General features: G+C 35.4%; 1 protein-coding gene across 1 annotated transcript; it reads left to right on the forward strand.

Moving 5' to 3' along the window:
- Positions 1–447: 447 nt before the first annotated feature.
- si:ch211-283g2.1 (sodium- and chloride-dependent GABA transporter ine) lies at positions 448–15676 on the forward strand. The gene is made up of 13 exons (XM_067406331.1): positions 448–634; positions 3978–4112; positions 4274–4478; positions 5978–6110; positions 7760–7894; positions 9327–9430; positions 9729–9853; positions 9939–10051; positions 10642–10782; positions 12567–12666; positions 12812–12912; positions 13005–13172; positions 14480–15676. The coding sequence occupies exons 1-13, from the start codon at positions 502–504 to the stop codon at positions 14621–14623; spliced, it is 1737 nt and encodes a 578-aa protein (XP_067262432.1). The 5' UTR covers positions 448–501; the 3' UTR covers positions 14624–15676.
- Positions 15677–15686: the final 10 nt, after the last annotated feature.

Raw genomic sequence — 15686 nt, forward strand, 5'->3', positions numbered from 1 at the left:
AATACAAATACCATTTAGAGGTTTAGTACCAAATTCTGGCCTCAAGATGGCACTACATTTACAGTAAATGGTTCTCCTTAAGTAGCTATGCCCTAAAATCCACCTTATTTTGCAAGGCGCAAGTGAGGTATTTTATATGAATGTGTGAGACTTCTCAGTTTTGTAGAAATGCCCCTGAAAACATTAGTAAATATTTTGGGAATGTCCTAAGGTACTTTTTTTTTTTGAGAAATTATTTACAAAAAGATCTTAGGATTGTTGTTAATAGTGTAGACTCTGATGTGATGTTAAGTTGTTTGTCATTGGATAGTAATACAAATTTTATGACACCCAAAAAACACCCATTCAGTCAGACATTGAGTCCCACTCACTAGTTCGTCCCTGTCCCACGCCTCCCAGCTAATCATTACAGCTCCTCAACGATCATTACACCACCAACACCACTGACTGTGTCTCGTAATCTCAGTTTGCTTTCACACCACCGTATCCCTGTGAAGGAGCATGGCGGTGGAAGAGGAGGCCGGCAGACCCACATGGAGCAGGCAGATTGAGTTCACCCTGGCTGGGATCGGGTGTGCTGTGGGACTGGGGAACATCTGGAGGTTCCCATACCTGTGCTACAGGAGCGGTGGAGGTAAGACACCTCACTTAACTAATGCTCCTCACTACCAGTATAACATGTCCAGGCTATGAAACCGGTTGGAAGTTGTTTTTCCTCTCATGTCTCTTTGGACATGTACCAGGGTATTTTATGAAGATATTTATCAAAACATCATTTTATTTGGCCCTTTGGTCTGGAAAAACTGGCATTATAAAATGCACAATGCACATGTTTATATGGCAGCAGAGTTTGTTATCTTTTGATGTTATTTAACAGTTTCACCTTTACCTTTTAGACTGTAAAAGTTAGAATAACCACAGAGTCATCCACACGTGAGAAAGAGAGAATGACACATGAGTTTATCTGTAACTGCAGTGGTGTGTAAGATCAACCATGACACAGCAATTCCTCTCAGATTTATACATTTATATATGCAGACTTATAACTAAACATTCAGAATACATTCACACTGCCATTCATAATTTTGGGATCAGTAAGATTTTTAATGTTTTTAAAAGAAGTCTCTTATGCTCATCATTTATTTGATTAAAAATGCAAAAAAAAAAAAAAACAGTAATATTATGAAATATTATTACATTTTAAAATAACTTTTCTATTTGAAAATATAGTAAAATGTAATTTATTCCTGTGATCAAAGCTGAATTTTCAGCATCATTACTCCAGTCTTCAGTGTCACATGATCCTTCAGAAATCATTCTAATATGCTGATCTGCTGCTCAAGAAACATTTATTGTTTACAATTGTACAAAATATTTGTGTACAATATTTTTTTTTCAGGATTATTTGATGAATAGAAAGTTCAAAATATCAGTGTTTATCTGAAATCTAATCTTTTGTAACATTATAAATGTCTTTACTGCCACTTTTGATTGATTTAATGCATCCTTGCTGAATAAAAGTATTAATTTCTTAAAAAAAAAACAAAAAAAACAAATAAAAATTCTCACTGACCCCAAACTTTTGAACGGTAGTGTATAATGCTACAGAAGCTTTGTATTTCAGATAAATGCTGTTCTTCTGAACTTTCTATTCATCAAAGAATCCTGAAAAAAAAGTACACAACTGTTTTCAACATTGATAATAATCATAAATGTTTATTGAGCAGCAGATCAGCATATTAGAATGATTACATAAATTACATTTTAAAATATATTCACAAACAGATATTTTACATTGTAAGAATATTTCACAATATTACTGTTTTTACTGTATTTTTAATTAAATAAATGCAGCCTTGGTGTTAAAAACATAAAAATACTTACCGATCCCAAACTTTTGAACAGTAGTATGTATATATATATATACAGTGGGTATGGAAAGTATTCAGACCCCCTTAAATTTTTCACTCTGTTATATTGCAGCCATTTGCTAAAATCATTTAAGTTAATTTTTTTCCTCATTAATGTACACACAGCACCCCATATTGACAGGAAAACACAGAATTGTTGACATTTTTTCAGATTTATTAAAAAAGAAAAACTGAAATATCACATGGTCCTAAGTATTCAGACCCTTTGCTCAGTATTTAGTAGAAGCACCCTTTTGATCTAATACAGCCATGAGTCTTTTTGGGAAAGATGCAACAAGTTTTTCACACCTGGATTTGGGGATCCTCTGCCATTCCTCCTTGCAGATCCTCTCCAGTTCTGTCAGGTTGGATGGTGGAAAGATATTTTTAGGTCTCTCCAGAGATGCTCAATTGGGTTTAAGTCAGCGCTCTGGTTGGGCCATTCAAGAACAGTCACGGAGTTGTTGTGAAGCCACTCCTTCGTTATTTTATCTGTGTGCTTAGGGTCATTGTCTTGTTGGGAGGTAAACCTTCGGCTCAGTCTGAGGTCCTGAGCACTCTGGAGAAGGTTTTCGTCCAGGATATCCCTGTACTTGGCCGCATTCATCTTTCCCTCAATTGCAACCAGTCGTCCTGTCCCTGCAGCTGAAAAACACCCCCACAGCATGATGCTGCCACCACCATGCTTCACTGTTGGGACTGTATTGGACAGGTGATGAGCAGTGCCTGGTTTTCTCCACACATACTGCTTAGAATTAAGGCCAAAAAGTTCTATCTTGGTCTCATCAGACCAGAGAATCTTATTTCTCACCATCTTGGCAAACTCCATGCGGGCTTTCATGTGTCTTGCACTGAGGAGAGGCTTCCGTCGGGCCACTCTGCCATAAAGCCCCGACTGGTGGAGGGCTGCAGTGATGGTTGACTTTCTACAACTTTCTCCCATCTCCTGACTGCATCTCTGGAGCTCAGCCACAGTAATCGTTGGGTTCTTCTTTACCTCTCTCACCAAGGCTCTTCTCCCCCGATAGCTCAGTTTGGTCGGACGGCCAGCTCTTGGAAGGGTTCTGGTCATACCAAACATCTTCCATTTAAGGATTATGGAGGCCACTGTGCTCTTAGGAACCTTAAGTGCAGCAGAAATTTTTTTGTAACCTTGGCCAGATCTGTGCCTTGCCACAATTCTGTCTCTGAGCTCTTCAGGCAGTTCCTTTGACCTCATGATTCTCATTTGCTCTGACATGCACTGTGAGCTGTAAGGTCTTTATATAGACAGGTGTGTGGCTTTCCTAATCAAGTCCAATCAGTATAATCAAACACAGCTGGACTCAAATGAAGGTGTAGAACCATCTCAAGGATGATCAGAAGAAATGGACAGCACCTGAGTTAAATATATGAGTGTCACAGCAAAGGGTCTGAATACTTAAGACCATGTGATATTTCAGTTTTTCTTTTTCAATAAATCTGCAAAAATGTCAACAATTATGTGTTTTTCTGTAAATATGGGGTGTTGTGTGTACATTAATGAGGAAAAAAAATATATATATATATACATATATATATATATATATATATATATGTGTGTGTGTGTATGACAGATATATATGTAAGAAACAAATCAGGAGTCTTTTTGTACCTGCAGCAGCAAATTATTTGCAGGAATTTTAAGCAAATGAGGTTAAGTTTGCTTGTTACTTGTTTATTTACTCATTTATTTATTAATTCACTTAATTTTATCATCACAAGAAAAAACACGCAAGAAATGTGAATCATTGTTCATCATTTTGCGAGCAATTGTTGTTAAAGAAAAATGTCACGTCACAATATTTAAAATATTTCCATTTTAAACCTTGAAGGAGAGCCAGTGGATATCACACAAACTTTGTGTGACAGTTATGAAGTGAAAAAGTTTCAATCGCCAATCAATTATTCACAAGCTGACCGAGAGCTTTTATTTTAGAAGTTTTTCTATATCACCATCTGATTTTGTTTGATATAGTAGAACTGAACTGGATGTGGTCATCTGTGCATCTTTCAGTGAACTCTAGTTGTGGTTATTAACATCCTCAGGAGCGTTCCTGGTGCCGTACCTGCTCATGCTGGTGGTGCTGGGGATCCCGCTGCTGCACATGGAGCTGACGCTGGGCCAGTACCTGAGGAGGGGGCCCGTCCTGGCCCTGACCAAAGCCTGTCCCCTGCTGAAAGGTTAAAGTGCATTAATGCATGCATAATCATGACATGACATCTGTGAGATTAATTGCAATGTTAATGTTGATTCATATAGATATAATTGTCACTGATAATGATAAGGTGATATGAGAATATATGGTTGAGTACTAAAGGTTAGTAACCTTCAATCTATACAGGTGTTGGCATGGCAACAGTGGCCATCTCCTTCATCATGTGCACATACTATAATATAATTATCACATGGGCGCTGTACTACATGTTCAGCTCATTTCGAAGCGAGCTGCTCTGGGAAAACTGCAACAACACATGGAACACAGCCAACTGCACCGACCGTGTGACCAACAGCTCCTCGACCTCCACCGCCAGCCAGCAGTTCTTCAAGTGTGTTCATACCCTCTTCTTGTGAAGTTACTGATTTCAGGGCCGTAACCACCATAGAAAAAAGTCAAGTCACCTTTATTTCCATAGTACTTAATATGAACTGTTTCAAAGCAGCTTCACGGTAATAAACAGGACACGAGAAAAAACATCAAATATTGCCAAATCGATTGATTCTGCTCTTCTGCACTCCATTATGCACTGCTCTTGTTTGTCCTTGGGATGATAAACAGTTTTAAAAGTTATATTTTTAGACTGGTCTGCCTCAGCGGTGTAACAGCACTCGTCAATGTCAAAATGATTGAGATGACCAATCGAATCAAAGAACTGTTCACAGAACCTGTGCATGAAAACCAATAGTGACACTTGAGTTTTAAAGGTGAAACAGTGCGAGATGAGATGATATAGCCTACTAGAAGTAGCTAAACATTTCATTTTAACACATGTTTTACTATAGAAATGTTAAACGACCAACAATAATATCCAGTGATGCAAACTACTTAACCCCTTGTGAAAAAGTGTGCTAATCTTATATAAACTATATAATCTTATAATTAAAAAAAAAAACTACACTTGCAGTTGCAGATAAGATAATATTAATGAAATAAATGGACTGACGACTGAAGAGAGTCACTTTCTTAACACACTTTTTTAAGAAGTGCACTTTGTAATAATGATGTCAAATTAAAAGTTTTACTTTAAAGTATATATTTTAAAACATTATGTTTTAATAATCTTTTGTTGTGCTTTAAAAAAAGCACACTTGTGTTCACTAACATACTAAAGCACATGTGAAGTACTTGATTATAATTTTAACTGTAGTGTGTTATTTGAAATTACATTTAAAATGTATATTTAAAAAAAAGTTAATATATTAATATAAATGTCCAAAATTTTAACAACAACATTAAAAATGTCACAGATATTTAATTATAAATATATAAGATATATCTAAATATTTATTTAAAAAAGTCATAGAAATGACAAAGTATATTTTATTTTGCCATAAATGCTTGTCAGTACATTCTGCAGTTTAAGCATATTTCAAAAACAATAGAAATATTCATGAAATTTCATATAAAGATGTACTTAAATCCTGCTTAAGTGGGTCAAAACTTTAACTAATTGCATTTAAAATAAGTGTCAAAAACATTACATTCAGTTTGAACTTAAGCATATTCTTTAAAAGTATATTGTTTCCATACTAAATACTCTTTTTAAAAGTATACAGAAGTGTGCTTCTTTTTCATAAGGGATGTTTTGTCCAATTTCACAGTTTTGAATTGTAAATACAGGCTTTGATTTATGTAATTCATAACTGAATGTAATGTAACAGCACATTAAGCATACGATTAAGACAAAGAGTGAAGTTGTGCAGATTTTAAAATATGCACACATTTAGTGTTCCCCCCAAATGTTCAAGACATGGTTACGGCCTTGCATGGTTTGTCACAGTGAAGTGTCATGGTGTTGACTGCAGTGTGAGTGTGGGGCTCTGTTAGTTTTAAGGTGCTGGAGAGGACCAGCGGAGTGGAGGAGACGGGCACCTTGAGATGGGAGCTTTTCCTCCTGCTGCTGCTGGCCTGGATCCTCGTCTACCTCTGCATCTTTAAAGGGGTCAAATCTACTGGGAAGGTAAGAAATAAACAGATGGAGAACAACACAACAGACATCATCATGGTCTGAATGCGGTGCATTGTAAAGCATTACAATTAACGCGAGTTATGTAATCAGATTACTTTTTTCAAGTAAGTAGTAAAGCAATGGATTACTTTTATAGCAAATTAACCCAAGTTACTTTGTTTTCTCTTCTATTGACTGACACCTCTCTTGTCCTCATGTTAAGAGGAATCGGGAGTAAGTGCCGAGGTGTTGTGTGCGCTGTGTGTGAACATGATGTTATTGTAGTTCTAGACTAAATGCATCTCACTTGCACAAAAAAGATAAGAATTCCTCAAAACGAATAAAAACAGTGAAATGCAAACTCAAAATAACTAAATATGTTAAATAACACAAATATACTTTATGTATTTAATCTCACTTTTTTAACCAACATCTTTGCTGCTGACCTTTAATGATCCAATTCAACCAAAGTAATAACAAAAATCACATTCGTGTTTCTTATTTTATTGCTGAAGAGTGTTGAACTAAAAGGTTTGTTTGAGTTGCGCCCTCTACTGTACAGGAGTGAATTTGCATTTCCTTCAGGCTTATTCATTTCACTTTTGGGGCCAGATTTACTAAACAGGGCAAATTAGCAGGAGAGCGTAATTCCAAAAAAGCGCAGATGGGAGTGGAGAGTTCTGAGCGTGATCTTCTAACGACATGCAAATTAAAGAACACAGATGCAGCCAGATCATTTGCATAATGACCAACGCAATCAAGAGCAGCACAAAGTAGCGCCTGGATTAACACATGCTTTTTTTTTGGGTGGTAAATAATGGCGCAAATACCAGTAAATTGACTAGCTCAAACCTTAGTAAATCACCCTGCATGATTCATTTAAATACTCTCCTCCCATACATTTTTCATCTGAAAGGGAAATGCAAAGGCGATAATGTCCACCCCTTTTTAGCACTGCGTATCCTTAGTAAATCCTGACAGTAGTTTTTTAACGCCAAAAGAGGGTTTACACTGGTAAAAAACTGTTAGTAAATCTGGCCCTTGGTGTGAAAGGGCCTTTACATTTGCCAAGACAGAACTTTTTTTTTTTTGTTATTAAAAAACAAGCAAGCATGCCAGCTCAGCCCAGGTGAGAAAAAGTAACGCAAAAGTAAAGTTACACATTACTTATTCACAATATTGTGTTACTTTAGGGAGTAACGCAATATTGTAATGCATAAAAGTTACTTTCCCCAACACAGATCATGTTCACATACTGATTTCTGCATAAGTTCATGTATCTATGTTTAACACAAAAAAATATTTAAGCAAAATATAATTTCTCTTTTTTAATTTTTATTATATTTTGTTGTTGTTGTGAGATTCACCCATTTATGTGTTATCTCAAGGCTTTTCAAAGAACACCATGGTATTATCATGTTACAATCTCCTAAAAACCATGCTAATACCATATTAATGCAAGTTCAGCAAGACATGAACATATTGAAAACATCAATCATTGTCATGTACTGTAATGCTATTTTTGCATTAGGCCTACATTATTTTAATGACAGTTAAACTCACCATCATCACTGTCCTACCCTATCCTTAATTATCATCCTTTTAAATTTTTTCAGATTTTCCATATACACGTATTGTAAGTTCATGTTTGTGTGTCACAGGTTGTGTACTTCACTGCTCTGTTTCCATACGTGATTCTTCTGGCTCTGCTCATCAATAATGTGCAGCTGCCAGGAGCCATAGACGGCATCCGATTCTTCATCATACCCGAGTGGGACAAGCTCCTTAATGTGGAGGTGGGTAATAAACTATCTTCATCGCTTGTTGTGACAACTATAGTCAGCTTTGTCAACTGACAAAATAGTCTTTTTTCCTGAGAATTGTGCTTATAACTCGCAATTGCGAGTTTATATCTTGCAATTGTGAGAAAAAAAGTCAGAATTGCGAGATACTCGCAATTGTGAGAAAAAAAGTTTGAACTGTAAGATAAAAAGCCGCAATTATTTTTTAATCCGTGGCAGAAACAAGCTTCCATACTGGTGAGTGATGTATGCATGCAACTTCCCCCAAAATCCATCCGTCAGGTATATAGGCTTACCCTATCAGACAAAAACAAGGTGTAATTCATTAGAAGAACATTGGAAGAAGGTGTACTTTGATGATGTATTGACTTATTATTCAACTTTCTTTAATTTTTAACAACAATAACAAAAAGTTAAATAGTTCTTTTAATGTGTTACGTTTGGCAGCCCTAATGAAAAACGTAATGATGGTAAAGAAGTGATTAAAGGATTAGTTCACTTTCAAATTAAAATTTCCTGATAATTTACTCACCCCCATGTCATCCAGGATGTTCATGTCTTTCATTCTTCAGTTGAAAAGAAATTAAGTTTTTGATGAAAACATTCAAGGATTTTTCTCCATATAGTGGACTTCAATGGAGCCCAAACGGTTGAAGGTCAAAATTACAGTTTCAGTGCAGCTTCAAAGAGTTCTACATGATCCCAGACGAGGAAAAAGAGTCTTATCTAGAGAAACCATCGCCCATTTTCTTAAAAAAAAAAAAAAAATTATCCAATTTAACCATAAATTCTCATCTTGAACTAGCTCTCTTCTTCTTCTCTATTAGAATTCCAGCAGTGTAGACACTGCTAAGTGTATTACTGCCCTCCACAGGTCAAAGTTTGAACTATGTACTTGCACTAGCATATTGTATATGACAATTTAGTTCAAACTTTGACCTGAGGAGGGCAGTAATACACTTAGCAGTGTCTACACTGCCGGAATTCTAATAGAGAAGAAGTAGAGAGCTAGTTCAAGATGAGCATTTATGGTTAAAACGTATAAACTTTTAATTTATTTTTAGAAAAAAATGGGCGATGGTTTCTCTAGATCAGACTCTTATTCCTCGTCTGGGATCATGTAGAGCTCTTTGAAGCTGCACTGAAACTGTAATTTAATAAAAAATCCTCGAATGTTTTCATCAAAAACCTTCATTTCTTTTCGACTGAAGAAAGAAGGACATGAACATCTTGGATAACATGGGGGTGAGTAAATGATCAGGAAATTTTAATTTGAAAGTGAACTAATCCTTTAAGAAATGAAAGCTGCTGACGAGTTTGTGTGTGCAGTTCTTGATAAAATGCTGCTGTGTTTATTGTCATTCAGTTATACGTAATGTTTGTTTCGCTGTGTTTCATATTAACACTGTGGAATGTGTGTGTTTAGGTATGGATTAATGCAGCAGCTCAAATCTTTAACTCCATTGGGATCGGCTTCGGCTCTCTGATGGCGATGGCCAGCTACAACAACTACAACAACAACGTCCTCAAGTAAGATTAGTTATCATCTATAGTTTAAATACTGTGTAGACTTTAGAATAAAATTTTGTTGCATACAACATACCATCTCTAATCTACTTTCCTGCACGAGAAGTTATATAAATCTAGTTGTATTTGTGTATATCTCTCCAGAGCAAAGATCACTGTGATAATGAATTCATTGCTCTAATGAATTTATACTGCCATGTATTTAGTGATATGCCATCAGAGCTCAATGTGCAGAGAGAAATAAAACACTCATGACGATTTTCACTAACATATTCCTCATTTTTTATTCCCGTCACGGTAGAGACACTCTGACCATTTCCATCATAAATTCCTTGACTAGTATTTTCGCTGGATTTGTCATTTTTTCTGCATTTGGCTACATGTCGCACCTTCAGAATGTGCCAGTCAGTGAAATCGCAGTGGACGGTGGGTTATTTCAGTGTCGATTACTTTAATTTTATTGTTTTTCATAATGTTTGCATGGTGTGTCTCATGATTATTCCCCATGCAGGTCCAGGTCTGGTGTTTGTGGTTTACCCACAAGCCTTTGTGACGATGCCCGTTGCTCCTCTGTGGGCCTTTCTCTTCTTTTTCATGTTACTCTGCCTCGGACTCGACAGTCAGGTATAATGACAACACTCGCCCTTCATTTGAACCAACCCATACTCAGTTAATGTGGCCAACACAACACTGTGCAGTCCTGTGTTATATTAGGCTAATATATGATGTTAAAGTCAGTTCCTATAATGAATTATTATTGTAAAAAGTAAAGTCAAGGTGTATATACATAACAAGATCTGAGTTCACATTATCTGCTTTTATTTTCATTAATTAAACATTGCTTATGAAATAATAATAATAATAATTTGGGGTGAATCTCACAAACATTTCAAGAACTTATTTCAGAAGAAGAAGAAGAAAAATCCGATCAGACTTCTTTTTTATGCAAAAATATTATTTATTATGGAGTGAGATGAACCTGGACATGTCTTTATGAGGATTATATCATGACTGAAGAGAGATCAAAGCTAAAACTGTTAAATCTGTGATGTATAATTCATAAAATTTGAGCTGTTCATTCACTATCATGATAAAACATTAAGCAACACGTGCAGGAATGTTTGCAGGAGTGATGCTGTTTGAATCGTTTCACAGAAATCGCAGCTAACACACTGTTAAACTTTACCTTCTGCTGTTGTGTTGTTGCTCTGTAGTTTGCCATGGTGGAGGTGATGGTGACCAGTCTGCTGGACAGTTTCAGTAAACCCATACTGAAGTACCTCAAACACAAGGAGTTTCTTGTGCTCGTAGTCTGCAGTGCGGCCTTCCTTCTGGGCATTCCTAATGTCATGCAGGTTACATGATCACTTTCATTTTATTCTTAGCTTTTATTCTAACATCAAAGAGGCTATATGTAGAATTCAGAAACCCTTTTTATTAGCGACACCAGTGGCCGTTAAGCGAACTGCAGCCAGTGGCTCATTGTTTCCCGACGCCGTCCGCACTGTTGAGAGCAACGTTTAGATGAATATGTGAATATGTGCTGCTCCTTCCTCTTAATAAATAAAATAGACAACAAAAATGCCACCGGTGAGAAAACAGCCGTTCAGAAAGCATCTGATCATAGTGATGTGGATATGTTTGAACCAGCTCTGAGATTCACCGTGGACAGATGAGGTTATGATCGTATGATTATATAAGTATATTTGAGACTATAGACTATATAGATCTGACATGTGAGACTATAATCCCTGTTCTCTGCACGCAATAACATTACAGTACAGAACGGCTCTTTCAGTATTTTATCCTGAACATTGTATAAGCATTCGTTCCATGTGTCATTGAACAGAAGAGAGCATGTGTAAACGACACATCCTTTGATTTTTCCCGGCTAAAATGTCCCGAGTCCTAAATCAGTCTATAGGCTTTTCCTATACAACCTAGAAAGTAGTGGAAGGTCTAATTTTTTACGTTTTGTTACAAGCTGTTCACACATTGGCAATACAAAAGCTATTAATACACGAAAATACTTGAAAAATGTGACTTAAGTGTCAAAATATCTGGCCAGCTACCAAAAATATGTTCTAAGAATGCTGTGCTAATGTTCCCATTATGTTTTGAAAACATTTTGGAATGTTCTTTGAAAATGAAGTTTTTAAATGTTCTAAAAACATTTTTTCTTGGTTATGCGAACGTTAAGGAAGCGTTCCATTTTATCATTCTTCAAACATTAATGGAACATTACTTTTGAATGTTCTCTGAATCGTCTGAAACAAGAAGTAACATTTAAAAAACGTTAGAGGAACATCCAACTAAAACATTTAAAAAAAAAAAAAAAAAAACGCTCCATGAACGATATATAAATGGTTTTTTTGTGCTATTTTTGAGAACATTGTTAAAGGCCAGATAAGTGTGAATGCACATTCTATTATGGTTACGGCAAGAACATTTGTTCATGACTTTGAGAGAACCTTGTCAGAACGGCAAAGTTGTCACAACGTTTCCTGTTCACTGGGTCTCAATGTCATTGTGCTTAATTACTATATTTCTTTAGAATAAATGACACTTGCACTGAGATTTATTTTCTAATGCAGTGATATTAAGTGTTTGCATTCACAGCAGTGGCCAAAAGTGATATATTTGTTCTTAATGACCCTATAAATATTTTTTTAAATATAAATATGAGGGAAGAAAAAAACTTGGTGAAGGTAAAATACATAGAAAAACAAAACACTGACAGGAAAAAGCATACATTGTCTATACAACATAATCTGTTATTAATATTTTGTTTGTTCTCTAATTTTTGTATGTGTTTATACTTTTTTGCGGAATCTCAAATAAAACAAATTGATGCAAAGCACAACTATATGCTTACAAAATCTTTGATATATATTTAAATAAAGGATTGCAGTTTTCCATCACTTTTGGCCACTACTGTATGTTTGAACTGCTTTTTTATGCATTTTAACCACAAAAGAGCTTTACTAATGTATTGATTATGATTATCTTTCAATTATATTAATAATTGAAAAAGATTACAGATGCAATTATGGCTGTAAAGCAGGGCTGTATTATGAAAAAGTTCAGATGTATGTCTGATAAAGTTAATGAACCTGATAATGCTGATCTTTTGATTCAGGTGGGGATCTATGTGTTCCAGCTGATGGATCATTACACTGCTATCGTGTCCATTATGTTCCTGGCATTTTTTGAGGTGGTTGGTGTTTGTTGGATCTATGGTGAGAGAGAAACATCTGAGCGATTCGAGTTTTGATTTCTCCAGATGTTGTGTCATTCATTTCCACAATGTCAAAAAAATTATTTTTCGAAGTTGTAAATAAAACAAGCATGAAACAAAATAGTAAAATACCACTGTTTTAATAGGTGTAAACCGTCTGTCCAGTAATTTAATAGAGATGACGGGAAAAAGACCCAACATTTTCTTCAGGATCTGCTGGTGGGTCATTTGTCCTGTTTTGATAACCGTGAGTGCGATACACCATTACTGATACAATGGTAGGTTTGAAATCCCATAATGGACTGGTGTTAGAATTGAAAGGTGTTTTCGTGTCTCCAGGTTATCCTGGTGTTCTCAGTGATTCAGTTTAAACCAGCTCGTTATGAGGATTACGTCTATCCACCGTGGGCTCAGGCAGTCGGCTGGTTCATCGCTTTGGCGTCCATCATCTGGATTCCTCTAGCGGCTGTGCACACACTCTGGGTTCTGCCCGGATCTTTCATTCAGGTGCTGAACGGCCTCTCCGTTTATGCTTTGAAAGGGAAATATCATGGGTTTTTGGTTGGAAACATTTATTTACACCACCATCAAAAGGTTTGGAATCGGCAAGACTTTTTAATGTTTTTGAAAGAAGTCTCTACAGATCTACAGTTGTGCTGCTTCATATTTGTGTGGAAACCGTGATACAGTTTTTCAGGATTCTTTGATGAATAGAAAGTTCTAAAGAACTTTTGATCAATAATGCAAGAAAAAAAAAAAAAAAAAACCTTACTGTCTCCAAAATTTTAAAAGGAAAGATTGAAGTTAATAGTTTAAGAATATTTGGGCCTATACAGTAAAAAAAAAAAAAAAAAAAATTTTTGAAGTCAGACTACAGGAGTCCATTTAACAAGAAAATACTGCACTGTAAAGAAAATTATGTAGTTTTTACAAAATAATTTTGCCAGATGTGGTTGCCAGAATAATTTTGTAAAAAATACAGAAAAACTGTAAACACATTTACAGTATAAAACTGTAATTTACAAGCAAAAAAATGTTCATGTAAACCAGTAAATTCAACAATGCACACTACTACTAAAATCTGTTTTGTATCTTTAATATATACTGACAACCACATAATAATGCAGGTGGTAAAAGAGAAAGCCACATGAAGAATCAGAGTTCATCACAAGTAGCTTGTCCACGAGCTGAAGTATATACTAATATAAGAAGGAGCAAAGAGCCATTCACGCAAATGCAAAACACCATCATGGTAACCCACAATCCTTACATAATTCAATAAGCATTCATTAAACAACAGAAGATGTAACATAAAACCCTAACTGATAATCATGTTTCTTAATAGTTTTTGTTATTTAAACAAAATACTTTCAAATGTGGAGTGTCAAATAGGGAATTGTGGAAATATCTGTTTACAGTTTTTGTCTGTAAATTATACATTGTTTTGTTCTATTTCACTTAAGTGATTTTACAGTTTTTTCCCTGTATATAGTACAGGGACTTACTGTTAACCTATTTACAATTTTTTTCCCGTAGCATTTTTACAATATTTTACCGTTAAAATTACATTCATTTTTTACAGTGTGTTTCAGTCCTTCTACATCAAAATTTTATGTTTAATTCAATGTATTATTTCTTTGTAATTAATAAGTGAAAATTGTTTAAAGTAAATCCTTGGGTTCATTCTTTTTCCCAGTATAATGTGGGAAAGTATCTGAAATGAAATTATAATAAACTTTTCTGTTTCTTTCATGTAGAAGCCCATCAGCACTAGATTGGTAAAGATACAGATTTGTGCTTCTCTTTTGTTTCAGAAATTAAAAAAGTCCATCACACCATTTTCTCTGGAGGAGGACTCAGAGATCCCGTATTACCAGCAGAAAGGATCCATTATGGAGGTGATCCCCAACATCACCATCATCAGCTCTGATAAACCACCAATCCTGACTAATTTATGAACTGCTATCGAACCTGCCACTGGATCACTGGACTACAGACTGATCAAATCCAGTGAACGTGCCTGAGGACCATTTACTGGATCAGTGAGGATCTGTCTGAAATATTGGCCCAAAATGTTAGTTTCAACAAGTATATTCATATCAACTATGACAGAAGCAACCTATTTTGGGTTTAACTCTTTTCCTGCCATTGACGGAACTTTCTGGCAATCCATGTTTTCACTGTTATATGGTAAGGGGCGCTATTGCGCATCTTCTGAAAGAAGCAGAAACAAGTGATAGGAGCATTGCTAACACACATTAAACAGTATATAAATCAAAACTGCCAAATGTTACCAAATAAAAACCCATTAAGAAGAAATCTATGTTTTGATCATTGTTGTGAATTCAACCAAGACAAAGTATTTGACAAAAGTACAATTTTCTCAGCTTTGTGTTTGAAGTGGGGGTTTTTTTATTTTATTTTTTTTTTTATGAAACTTACCCACATTGTTGATAAAAAAGAATGCATAAAGCTAGAATAATATCCTTTTTTTATATTGTATACTCAGAGATTACATACAACAAAATATTCTGGAGGCTGTGAAAGTGTTGTGAAAATGATGAAAAATGCTGGTGGGAAAAGACTTAATATCTACAGTTTTGCTGGGAAAGAGTTAATATCTACAGTTTGTCTGGAGGAAAAAGAGTTAATATATATAGTTTGTCTGGAGGGAAAAAAATAATATCTACAGTTTGTCTGGCAGGGAAAGAGTTAATATCTAAAGTTTTTCTGGTGGGAAAAAGTTAATATCTATAGAGTTAATATCTAAAGTTTGTCTTGTGGGGAAAGAGTAAATATCTAAAGTTTGTCTGGTGGGAAAAAGTTAATATCTATAGTTTGCCTGGCAGGGAAAGAGTTAATATCTATAGTTTGTCTGGCAGGGAAAGAGTTAATATCTATAGTTTGTCTGGCAGGGAAAGAGTTAATATCTATAGTTTGCCTGGCAGGGAAAGAGTTAATATCTATAGTTTGTCTGGCAGGGAAAGAGTTAATATCTATAGTTTGTCTGGCAGGGAAAGA

The sequence above is a fragment of the Chanodichthys erythropterus genome, chromosome 13 (assembly GCF_024489055.1).
Source record: "Chanodichthys erythropterus isolate Z2021 chromosome 13, ASM2448905v1, whole genome shotgun sequence".
Lineage (NCBI taxonomy): Eukaryota > Metazoa > Chordata > Actinopteri > Cypriniformes > Xenocyprididae > Chanodichthys > Chanodichthys erythropterus.

What these genes read in the sequence shown, in the direction of transcription:
- si:ch211-283g2.1 (XM_067406331.1), top strand. Translation starts at nt 502, where the DNA reads ATGGCGGTGGAAGAGGAGGCCGGCAGACCCACATGGAGCAGGCAGATT. An exon ending in ACAAGCTCCTTAATGTGGAG is followed by an intron (nt 7,895 to 9,326) that starts GTGGGTAATAAA and finishes GTGTGTGTTTAG; the next exon opens with GTATGGATTAATGCAGCAGC. An exon ending in TACAACAACAACGTCCTCAA is followed by an intron (nt 9,431 to 9,728) that starts GTAAGATTAGTT and finishes CCGTCACGGTAG; the next exon opens with AGACACTCTGACCATTTCCA.